This window comes from Procambarus clarkii, chromosome 66 (assembly GCF_040958095.1).
Source record: "Procambarus clarkii isolate CNS0578487 chromosome 66, FALCON_Pclarkii_2.0, whole genome shotgun sequence".
Lineage (NCBI taxonomy): Eukaryota > Metazoa > Arthropoda > Malacostraca > Decapoda > Cambaridae > Procambarus > Procambarus clarkii.
The window spans coordinates 29,764,789-29,778,501 of record NC_091215.1 but is presented as its reverse complement, the minus strand read 5'-3'; the positions used below and the strand labels follow the sequence as shown (position 1 = coordinate 29,778,501).

Sequence of the window (13,713 nt, the reverse complement as noted above, 5' to 3'; positions counted from 1 at the left end):
TAATATATATATATATAAGAATGCTGGAAGTGCTACCTCAGTTTTTATATATATATATATATATATATATATATATATATATATATATATATATATATATATATATATATTAAAGCCGGCAATATGGTTACAAAAGTCTTGAGATAAGAGACGATAAGAAGAGCGGAGGGCATCAGCAGCAGCGCGCCCAGTCAATCCCTCCTGAGGAGAGAGGGGGGGTATCGAGTACTGGTGTGGAACTGATTTTATTTTGATAGCCGGGGAGAAGGTAACCATATTTCTGCGTTGAGTTAGCGGCATGACAACCATGACGCCACCAGACGAGCCACAATCGATCCTGCTGCTCCTGTTCACCTCTAGTTCATGCCAGCCCCCCCAAAAAATCACGGCGTTATCCCATTTTTGATGTCCATAAACCCCACAAATATGATGTTTTCATGTCACTTTGAGAATCGTCCTCGGGAAATTACACTCCATAAAATGCGGTGGATGATGAAAATAGAAATTAGGCGGGGTGGTAGTAATGAAATTTTGTCAAACTTCCTACCTTAATGAACAAGCTCCACCCTAAAACACTGTCCGGATCCATAGTGGGGGCGGGGCTAGTGCGTAATGACGGCGTGGCCCCGCCCCTCCCGCGCGCCCGGGCCAACCAGGAGGCAGCCGGGCCCCGCCCCTCCGTGACGTCACATCCGCGCGGGGGCCCTGCGCGCGCAGATGGCATTGACTCTCCGGACCACCACAAGTTGTTCCGTCTAGCGTTTAGGCAGAAGTTTATTGAGTGTGCGTTTATGTGTGTGAGGTACGGGTGAAAGGGGAAAAGTGATAATCAGGAAAGAGACGGGAAAAAAACGTTCAGGGGAATATCGGGGCGAAAACCAAGAAAACAAAACGTAAACAACGGTGATTTATCATTTTTCTCACACATGAGTAGTTCAAAAGCTCCGACGGGCAAGTGTAGCAGTCCAGCCTTGGAAGATACGACTGTGGTGGCAGGCATGAAGGTAAGATGCGCCAGATAAGATACCCATCACTCCACCCCACGCTGATTCTCCCTTCCTCCTCCCCCTTGAAGATTATCACCTATGAATCTCCTAAATTTAGTGTCCCATGTCCCCTCCGGCCCCCCCCCCTTGTTCTACTTGTGACAGCTCCAGCCATTGTTTATTATCTCTTATCTCTAATCTCCGCCACTATGACAGACCGCATTAGTTGTTCGCTTAACAAGAGGTCTCTCATACAGTGGAGGCCGGATACTGTGTATCATATTAACAGAAGCTATGCTTATCCCCTTCTCAAAAAATCTAATTTCATTCCAGTGGGATAATTTTATATTTTAACCAGTATCTAAATAGGCGGATATGTACAAAAACAGGATTAGAATCAAAATAATAATAATATCTTTCAGGTCATATAATTAACTGCCATATATATAATAAATGAATCAGTAAGAAATACAACCACTTAATTACTATATGACTTAATACGAACACTTGCACGACAGGCGAATATCCGTGCTCAGTAATGAGGCTTCCGTTGTCCCTTACCGTTGTCCCTAACTATTATCCCTTACTGTTATCCCTTACCCTGTTATGCGCAACACAAAACTAACAGGCTATACACAAGTAACCCAGCAACAGAAAACCAACGGGTTATACACAAACCATAACAGCATTAATTACATAAAAACGATAACATCATTAATTATATAATAACACAAGCCACATGTGCCACAAAAATAACAACAGCATAAGTTACATAATAACAACAACAACAACAGCATAAGTTACATAATAACAACAACAACAACATTTACATAATAACAACCACAACATTGGATAACAAAAAATAACACTCATGTATTTGTGCATTTGATGTAAAGATGTTCACCAGGAGGTCCTCTCGTACCCTCCCGAGTGCTTTATCAAAGCCTGGAGTATATGGTGAGACTTGCATCTCTCAATGCTGAAATTACGTCCTCCTAACCTAACCTTACCTTACCTAAACTAACCTTACCTAACCTAGCCTTACCTAACCTTACCTAAACTGACCTAACCTAACCTTCCCGAGTGCTTTATCAAAGTCTGGAGTATGTGGTGAGACTTGCATCTCTCAATGCTGAAATTACGTCCTCCTAACCTAACCTTACCTAAACTAACCTTACCTAACCTAACCTTACCTAAACTGACCTAACCTAACCTTCCCGAGTGCTTTATCAAGGTCTGGAGTATGTGGTGAGAATATCTCAACGCTGAAATTACGTCCATCTAACCTAACCTACCCTAACCTAACCTGACCTAGCCTAGCCTAGCCTAACCTAAACTAACCTAACCTCATACTTCAGACCTTGATAAAAAAAAAAAAAGCACGAGGGAGAGTGTCAATGACTCGGTTACCTTGCAATGATTTCGGGGCTCAACGTCCCCGCGGCCCGGTCTTCAACCAGGCCTCCTCGATTAACTTGGTGTCAATCTTAATATAAAATACACAAATACACAAGTGTGTGTGTGTGTAGGTTTTTATCCTGTATGATTCTGTCTGTGAGAAGACATTTTCATTACTTAATAATAGTAGTTACACAATAACATCATTAGTTACACAAAAACTGCGGGCTCGCCATAGCCCGTGCTACTTGGAACTTTTTGTTCCAGGTAGCGAATCTTAAACAACAGTTACACAATAACAATAACAGCATTAGTTACATAATAACAAAAAGAAGAGTCTTCTTTACCAACATTATATATATAATGAATTTCCCAGCAAACTAAGAACAAGTGAAAAGTAGCAAAAACAACAACAAGGCGTTACAAAGAACAAGAAAAAGTAACGAAGAACAAGAAAAAAGTAGCAAAGATCAAGAACAAATAACAAAGAACAAGAAAATAGTAACAAAGAACAAGAAAAAATAACAAAGAACAAGAAAAAAGTAACAAAGAACAAGAAAAAAGTAGCAAAGATCAAGAACAAATAACAAAGAACAAGAAAATAGTAACAAAGAACAAGAAAAAAGTAGCAAAGATCAAGAACAAATAACAAAGAACAAGAAAAAAGTAGCAAAGATCAAGAAAAAATAACAAAGAACAAGAAAATAGTAACAAAGAACAAGAAAAAATAACAAAGAACAAGAACAAATAACAAAGAACAAGAAAAAAATAACAAAGAACAAGAAAAAAGTAGCAAAGATCAAGAACAAATAACAAAGAACAAGAAAATAGTAACAAAGAACAAGAAAAAATAACAAAGAACAAGAAAATAGTAACAAAGAACAAGAAAAAATAACAAAGAACAAGAAAAAAGTAACAAAGAACAAGAAAAAATAACAAAGAACAAGAAAAAAGTAACAAAGAACAAGAAAAAATAACAAAGAACAAGAAAAAAATAACAAAGAACAAGAAAAACTCGTCCCGTTTCACTGTAAGAGAGAGAAGTTGAAGAACTTTAACCTAACAAGAAGAGTAAGAACAATAATGCAAGTGAACATCGACAATGTGTTCAAACAACGTGAGGAAACGAGCAAAGAAACAAGAAGCAAAAATTATAATTATCTACAAACACTTAAGCAATAACATCAACACGGTCCCCAATACCAGTGAGTTGGATATCAACATTGATGAGTTGGATAGCAACATGATAAGTTGGATAACATTACCATTAAACCACACACACGAACATTACCTGAATAAATAACAAAGCCTATCTCCAGAACCAATACATTATACAAATATATTTTTCTCGCCAACGTAATAATAATAATAATAATAATAATAATAATAATAATAATAATAATAATAATAATAATAATATGATAATCTCGGACGCACCAAATATATTGTCCCGTCAAAAGGTTAAGATAAGAAAACACTGATATGCAACCCATTAATCCCCAGAGTGGTAATTGATGACAAATTGCTCCACACTGGACATGTGACAAATGTAGGAGCCAAATGCGCTGGGGAAACTACCATCTTTGCGGAGAGGGGGCGCAACATCTTAGATTATCTTGAGTTATCTTGAGTTATCTTGAGATGTTTTAAGAGAGGCAAGAACACTACCACTCCCAAAATCAGATCTGCAATGAAGCGCTCACCATTAATTTAGGATTCTTCTCCAATCATTATCTTGAGGTTATCTTGAGATGATTTCGGGGCTTTTTAGTGTCCCCGCGGCCCGTGACAGCTGACTAACACCCAGGTACCTATTTTACTGCTAGGTAACAGGGGCACAGGGTGAAAGAAACTCTGCCAATTGTCTCTCGCCGACGCCTGGGATCGAACCCAGGATCACAGGATCACAAGTACAGCGTGCTGTCCGCTCGGCCGACCGGCTCCCTATCTTAAGATATCATATCTTATGATATCCGTCATATCTTAAGTTGCAAGACAAAATTCAAGATTGTTTCTCATTAGATGCGCTGACCTAAGTTAATGCGCTTGACACAATACCGTACCGTGACACAATACCGTACCGTGACACAATACCAATGAGCAAGAAATATTGCCGGAACAACCGTGGACATCTTCAAGAGAAAACTAGATAGTTTTCCTCAAGAAGTGCCGGACCAACCGGGCTGTGGTGGATATGTGGGCCTGAGGGCCCCTCCAAGCAACACAGCCTGTTGGACCAAACTCTCACAAGTCAAGCCTGACCTCGGGCCGGGCTTGAGGGAGTAGAGGAACTCCCAGAAATCCCCATCCAGGAGGTACACGCACTCTCCAACATGGAAGAGATATATGGTTGGGTTGTGAGTATTCTACAAAAGTTCAAATATTGCTTATACCATCTCTCCTCTGCAAAATCCTTCCGTCAAGAACACACAACCACAAAAGAGATGCGGTATGTTACTACCACCAGACAGACGGTGGTATATACCACCTTTACACGAGTGGACCAATCTTGGCCTACTTACCACCCGCAGTAAATAGGTACCTGGGAGTTAGACAGCTGCGCCGGGCTGCTTCCTGGGGGTATATAACAAAAATGAAGACCGGGCCGCGGGGACGCTAAGCCCCCGAAATCATCTCATGATAACCTCAAAGATAACCCGAAATACTCAACAAAATATGGAACACATTTTGCAACAGGCTAGCGACTACAACATACTATCACTTTATCACTTTAAAAATCTTGTCAATGTTAGGCTAAAAACATTCAATTAAAATATAGAATCCCCTTAATGCTACAGATAACATACAGAGTACAGAAAGCGTCCAGTTTTAACTGGCAAACATTAAAGTAACTTTAATGACATGTTAAAAATACTAATAACAATATTAATCATATAATAATAATAGCTATTATAATACTAGTTATTAATACCATGAATGATGCTAGTATTAGCATTGATATGAAAATAATAGTAATAATACAATAATTAATAATAGTGACCAGTCAGAATTAATACAAGTAAATATACTAGTTAAAAAAAATTAAAGTATTAATGCTAATCAGAATTAATACAATTTACTAAGTAGAATTAATACAACTAATAATACTAGTCAGAATTCAAACAAGTAATACAAGTAATAATGTGTTAATAAATCAGAAAAATATATGTAATAATAATATGAAAACTATTAATAACGATAATACATTTTTAACACTAAAGTAATCACAATTAAACAGAGCTAAATTACGAATTATTTTAGATCAAAATAAAGGAGAAATCTATTTAGAACATTTTGTCACCATACTAATAAATCTTAAAAAAAGGAAATAAGAAATTATAAAATAAATTATGAGAGACACAAAGCAGGACAGGAAAATACACACCCTAAACCAGTTTTTTTTATCAAATAAAAATTAGGACAATTCTTATTGGAAATTGAGACAGTTCAGGTAATTGATGTCACAGAAATAGGCGGTACAGTATTTTAAATAAGTACTTAGTCTCTGTATTTACTAAAGAAGAACTGACATTGTGCCTACAGCTTTGCAGGATGTGAGGAGGACAATAAGTTGGCTAGTTCAGTGGTTACTAGGGGGGGAGGAAGTTATTAAATCAATTGGTAAAATTCAAACCCAATATGTCCATCAGAGCCTGATACAAATTATTTGCCAGGGTTCTAAAACAATATGAAGAAGAGCTTAGTGAGCTTTTAAGAACATAAGAACAAAGGTAACTGCAGAAGGCCTATTGGCCCATACGAGGCAGCTCCTATCTATAACCACCCAATCCCGTATAACCACCCAATTTTGTCTTGCACATTTTCATGAATATTAAATGATGACGAAATGATCATGAAATGATGACGAAATTATCATAAAATGAGGAAATGATCATGAAATGATAACGAAATGAACATGAAATAATCACAAAATTATCATTTCATGATCACTTGCGTCGAAGAACAGTCCAATAACCCTAAGTTTCATAACCCTATAGACTTAGTCATTCTATATAGACTTAGTCATGGGGAAATGATCATCAAATGATAACGAAATGATCATGAAATGATGACGAAATGATCATCAAATGATGACGAAATGAACATGAAATAATCACAAAATTATCATTTCATGATCACTTGCGTCGAAGAACAGGCCAATAACCCTAAGTTTCATAACCCTATAGACTTAAGTCATTCTGCCAAAGGCTCCCACCGAAGTCTAATTTCCTCATAAGAACCCTGTCACCCACCAATATAACCCGTGCCTACAGCTACTATAAATGGAACGACAATAAGCAGGCGACGAGTCACAATAACGAGGCTAAAGTATGCTGAACGAACGACAATAATATTGACTATTGCGCCTGAACGACAAATACACTACACACCACCGACGGAACCCAAAATTGCGCGGGTATGCCACAGAAACAACACCGTTCCCGACAGGAACGACAACCCCCCCTGTCGAACCCTAATCTAAACGACCACCCTATCAATAACCCAAACGTTATTTTGATCTTGGCCATGACATTTGAGATGAAAACGTTAATTTTAGGGGGCAGAGTCAATGTATTTTGTGCAGACGCGTTCGTTTAATGGCAAAATCTATTGTATGGTGTAAATATAGACGGAGGTAAACATATATTACATATAATTCAAAATGATTTTAATACACATTAGTGCTTTGCGTGTTTTCCAGTATATTGATTTATTAAGTAATTCATGTTTCCTTTAATAAAAATTGTGTGTGTATATATATATATATATATATATATATATATATATATATATATATATATATATATATATATATATATATTGGCATCGATATGTTCTTGTCTTGTCCTTACTCTCATGGTGGGTAGAGTAAATAGTTCCGTGATTTGGGTGTTCATGGTAGGTCGCTCTATTCTTATGTTCTATTCATCTCTATTCTGTATCTATATCTCTATTCTATATCTATATCTCTATACTCTATATCTCTATTCTATTCATAAGAATAGAACGTCCTACCATGAACACCCAAATCACGGAACTATTTACTCTACCCACCATGAGAGTAAGGACAAGACAAGAACATATCGATGCCAACACAGAAGACAATGTCCAACATAATAGGCCAATATATATATATATATATATATATATATATATATATATATATATATATATATATATATATATATATATATATATATATATATATATTCTGTAATCTTTCCTTATTGTGGGTGCTAGTGGCTTAGTAGGTAGACCTGTGGTGCTTGTGTGGTCTGTGGTTCAAGGCTCTGATATATATATATATATATATATATATATATATATATATATATATATATATATATATATATATATATATATATATATATATATATATAATATATATATATATATTATATATATATATATATAATATATATATATATATATTATATATATATATATATATATATATATATATATATATATATATATATATATATATATATATATGTCGTACCTAGTAGCCAGAACGCACTTCTCAGCCTACTATACAAGGCCCGATTTGCCTAATAAGCCAAGTTTTCATGAATTAATTGTTTTTCGAGTACCTAACCTACCTAACCTAACCTAACCTAACTTTTTCTGCTACCTAACCTAACCTAACCTATAAAGATAGGTTAGGTTAGGTTAGGTAGGGTTGGTTAGGTTCGGTCATATATCTACGTTAATTTTATCTCCAATAAAAAAAAAATGACCTTATATATAATGAAATGGGTAGCTTTATCATTTCATAAGAAAAAAATTAGAGAAACTATATTAATTCAGGAAAACTTGGTTTATTAGGCAAATTGGGCCTTGAATAGTAGGCTGAGAAGTGCGTTCTGGCTACTAGGTACGACATATATATATATATATATATATATATATATATATATATATATATATATATATATATATATATATATATATATATATATATATATATATATATACTGTACAATGTCCAACATATATATATATATATATATATATATATATATATATATATATATATATATATTTATATATATATATATATATATATATATATATATATATATACATATATATATATATATATATATATATATATATATATATATATATATATATATATATATATATATATATATATATATATATATATATATATATATATATATACTAAATATTGCTAACCAATTCCTAATTAATATATTAATATTATATGTAATTTCATTGTGCGAATCAAGCTTTATCTTTTAGTAATTATTGACATTTAAAATCAATTTTATTTCAACAATTGTAATTTTTCATTTAAATGAGCTAATGCGAACAGTATAGCAAACAAGATTAGTATTTTTTATTATCAGTATATATTATCAGTATTTTTTATTATCAGTATATATTATCAGCATTTTTTATTATCAGTATATATATTATCAGTATTTTTTATTATCAATATATATATATATATATATATATATATATATATATATATATATATATATATATATATACATATATATATATATATATATATATACATATATATATATATATATATATATATATATATATATATATATATATACATATATATATATATATATATACATATATATATATATATATATATATATATATATATATATATATATATATATATATATATATATATATATATGCTTCTGCTGTAGTATATTGGACCAGAAACATATAACCATATTACAGTAATCAAGTTTCTATATTTTGATCATGTTAATATAGAACATATTTTCATCTGCAATGTTGTGAGCTTAGCACTGTTGTCATGCAAGGAGTAAGATCATGTGGTGTGTTGAGCTCACAGCAGTGGCATCCTGAGGTGTGTGTGTGTGTGTGTGTGTTAGGCTCATAGCAGTGTTTGGGTAATGAGATACAGCCAGTATAATGGATGGACGGGGGGTAGAAATAGCCTAAGCTACTCTATCCCTTTGAGATGTATTTATTGCTTATCTCAATAAACATACTTGAACTTGAACTTGAAATGGATGGACGCTCCCATCCTCCCTTCCCTGATGACCACTCTCCTGTACTAGAACCCACTGTTGTGTCTTTCAGAAGTTGAGCAGAACGAAAGCCCCCATGGTCAAAGTAAGTGCCCGTCTAGACCACTTCTCGCCACTACCAGTACTGTCTCTCTCTCTCTCGATACGTATTAATGAACGGTGCAGTTACTGGGACTGGCCAAAGTGAGTAGTGTCCAAAGAACATTGTATAATGCTTTAGCTTGCTAGTTTCTGTTTCAAATAAAGTGATTTCTTTATGTGGTCTTTGACCAGACGCACGCCATTAGTGTTTGCCATTCTTTTTGTCATTTAATTTCAATGGAATTTATGTTTGAGGGGGATGTGTAAGATATTATTTACTCATGTGTGTTTATAAAAATACTTAAACAGATTTTATAATTTGGGAGGGACGTTAGGCTAGGCAAGAGGAGAGTTATCAATACTATGAAAGTCTCGCTAATGTTTATCGAGCGGTTAGTCAACATTCGTCAGTACATTTGAGCAAGCTTTTTGCTACAGAGGTTCGTGCATGCTAAACGGTACCTTCCAGTCCTAACCCTTTTCTCCTCTCGCTTAAGATACCTGAGACAAAATACACCGTCTATGCAGAACAAGATTTGTTGGATAACCATTTGTTAAATGTCTTCATATACAAACAAGGTGAATAATCTCTCTTGGCTAATCTGAATTTACCGCCATTTTCCGTCTCACTCAGCGGCAGTGTGCGTTCGTGGTCGGTATGCTGCTCTTGTCAGCTCACTTTCCTCGCTTATTTATGGAGGAGAGTGTAAAATAGCAGCGTGCGGTAGCCCCTTCAGAGATGCATGGAAGGCTGCCTCCCACCAGGCCACAACTACCACACATGTACATGAACATGTACATAAAGCTATGTACATGAAGCTGCTCTGGCCGGCTAGGCTTGCTACAGTCCCCCTACCCTTGTCCGGGGCAGCCCGCCCCTCTCTCCTTTCCACCCACACTAAATCACCTCTCCACTAACCTCTCTCACTCCCCACACAACTCACAGCTCTCATGTACTATACCACCACCAGTAATTGAATTTGAAAACGCGTTAAGTGCTTAATTACACGTGTTAAACTGACATGAAATTTGTTAAAAGTCGCCGTATCTCAACGCGGGAAGGGGAACATTGGCAAGTGATTGACTGATTACAATATCAGGGAGATCGTGACAACGTCATTGCTGGCATATTGTTGACTGCTTCCGTTGTGGAGAACCTCCTGCCGTTGTGAGTGACAAATAAACCCATTTTTATATTTACTATTTATTTACTATTTACATTTAGTAAGTAAATTTACATTTAGGTAAATTTATTTACCTAAATATTTACATTTAGGAGTAAATTACATATTTATTTCTGTCGTTACTGGGCTAAGTAGCCTACGCCAAACTCGCAATAAGCATGAAGATTTGTAAAATAATAATATGACCCCTTCCGTCCTCCGTACATATTATATATATATATATATATATATATATATATATATATATATATATATATATATATATATATATATATATATATATATACAAATTACACTCTGGACATACACAGGGGAGAATGTGGATGGTGATTGGGTGTAAGGCTGGTGATAGTGTCGTTGATAGGTTGATGATAGTGACGGTTGGGGATTATGTGGGATTTTCTGGATGGTGTAGAGATATGATAGATGTATGGTAGATGATGGAGTAGGCATATATGATGGGTGACAATAGAAAATAGAAGTTTGAGTGCGTGGTGGTTGAGGTTTGAGTGCGATTGTCTGACTGAAATGCACACATATGATTGGTGTATGTGTCCAGGCAGTATCATGTATCACTCGGCCAGGCTCCTCCCAAAGGGAGTACTCATCAGAGAAACAAGACATTAACAGGTACTCTGAGCTTATAGTTTATTGACCTTAGCCAAGGCTAACGACCCCCCCCCCCTCCCCCTTACCTTGAGGTGCTTCCGGGGCTTAGCGTCCCCGCGGCCCGGTCGTCGACCAGGCCTCCTCAGCTCAGGCCTCGGCCCCAACCAGGCCTCCCCTCAGACTAGTTCTTGTACTAGTTAATACTAGAGAACTGAGGGGTTGCTTTCAGAAGTTTAATTCCTACAATTTAGAAATGCTCGTCTGCTATATAAGCACTCCCCGTGGCGCAGTGGTAAGACACTCGCCTGGCGATTCGCTTTGGCCTGGGTTCGTATTCTGGCCGGGGAGGATTTACTGGGCGTCAAACCTTAACTGTAGCCTCTGTTTACCCAACAGTAAAATAGGTACCTGGTTGTTAAGCGATTTGGCGGGTCGTATTCCAGGGAACATAGGATTAAGGACTTGCCAGAAACGCTATGCGTGCTACTGGCTGTACAAGAATGTAAGAACTCTTGTATAAATAAATAAAAATATACATTATAAATGTAAATTTTTCCGCCGCGTAGTAGTAATTTAATAATTACAACGTTGGATATTTTAACATTTGTACAAAGGCCTTACAATGTAATATTTAGCAAAAAAAAACAGATTTTTAAACAAAAGACAAAAAAGCGAATCAGCGCATTTTTGTTGGTACATAAATCAAATATAAAAAAGTATATTAAACACAAATACTAGATTTGTAAACACAAAATATTGGTTTAATCTTAATAAAAAAAGACATCGAATGTGGACCAAAAAAAGCGCTGAATACGACGGAACGAAATCAATCACGTCACCGTAGCCTGGTGGATAGCGCGCAGGACTCGTAATTCTGTGGCGCGGGTTCGATTCCCGCACGAGGCAGAAACAAATGGGCAAAGTTTCTTTCACCCTGAATGCCCCTGTTACCTAGCAGTAAATAGGTACCTGGGAGTTAGTCAGCTGTCACGGGCTGCTTCCTGGGGGTGGAGGCCTGGTCGAGGACCGGGCCGCGGGGACACTAAAGCCCCGAAAGCATCTCAAGATAACCTCAAGATAACCGTGATTGATGGTTACAAGGTCGTTGTACATATATATATATATATATATATATATATATATATATATATATATATATATATATATATACATATATATATATATATATATATATATATATATATATATATATATATATATATATATATATATATGTCGTACCTAGTAGCCAGAATTCACTTCTCGGCCTACTATGCAAGGCCCAATTTGTCTAATAATCCAAGTTTTCCTGAATTAATATATTTTCTCTAATTTTTTTCTTATGAAATGATAAAGCTACCCATTTCATTATGTATGAGGTCAATTTTTTTTATTGGAGTTAAAATTAACGTTGATATATGACCGAACCTAACCAACCCTACCTAACCTAACCTATCTTTATAGCTTAGGTTAGGTTAGGTAGCCGAAAAAGTTAGGTTAGGTTAGGTTAGGTAGTCGAAAAAAAATTATTTCATGAAAACTTGGCTTATTAGGCAAATCCGGCCTTGCATAGTAGGCTGAGAAGTGCGTTCTGGCTACTAGGTACGACATATATATATATATATATATATATATATATATATATATATATATATATATATATATATATATATATATATATATATATATATATATATATAATATTATTTATATTTGTTTTAATTATTATCAATTCATATCATTTTAATTACACAGCAGTGTGACACCTTAAATAAGTATAGGAAAATTTGGTCATCCAAAGACATGTGTGTGTGTGTGTGTGTGTGTGTGTGTGTGTGTGTGTGTGTGTGTGTGTGTGTGTGTGTGTGTGTGTGTGTGTGTGTATGTGTGTGTACACAAACGTTAGCTCCGACACCCTAGCAGTGGCATCCACTACCAGTAGGCCTATAATTGACCTACCACTATATTCGTCACAAATATACATGACAGATTATGGTATGAACGATTCATTCCAGCCTGTTGGTAAAACAAAAGGTTACCCTGGTACGACGCACTCTTTATAGCTTCTTCAGATGGCAGCAGAGAGTGTGAAGAGTAAGCTAGTGATGACTGAATGACAGTCAAGAGGTCTGTGAACTGAATGTAAGATAAAGTTCCTCATTCTTTCCCCAGCTTCTTGTTCTCGTACCCCAGCTCCTTGTTCTCGTACCCCAGCTCCTTGTCCTCGTACCCCAGCTCCTTGTTCTCGTACCCCAGCTCCTTGTTCTAGTACCCCCAGCTTCTTGTTCTAGTACCCCCAGCTTCTTGTTCTCGTACCCCCAGCTCCTTGTCCTAGTACCCCCAGCTCCTTGTTCTAGTACCCCAGCTCCTTGTTCTCGTACCCCAGCTCCTTGTCCTCGT

The 13,713-nt window shown here is 35.7% G+C and overlaps 1 protein-coding gene across 1 annotated transcript in view; it reads left to right on the top strand.

Moving 5' to 3' along the window:
• Window positions 1–766: 766 nt before the first annotated feature.
• LOC123769368 (LIM/homeobox protein arrowhead) overlaps window positions 767–13,713 on the top strand; it is a gene marked incomplete in the record, with an annotated part of 163,112 nt that continues 150,165 nt past the window's right edge. The window contains 2 exon segments of the mRNA XM_069310037.1: window positions 767–1,004; window positions 9,492–9,524. Of these exon segments, the coding sequence (XP_069166138.1) occupies window positions 927–1,004; window positions 9,492–9,524 (111 nt within the window).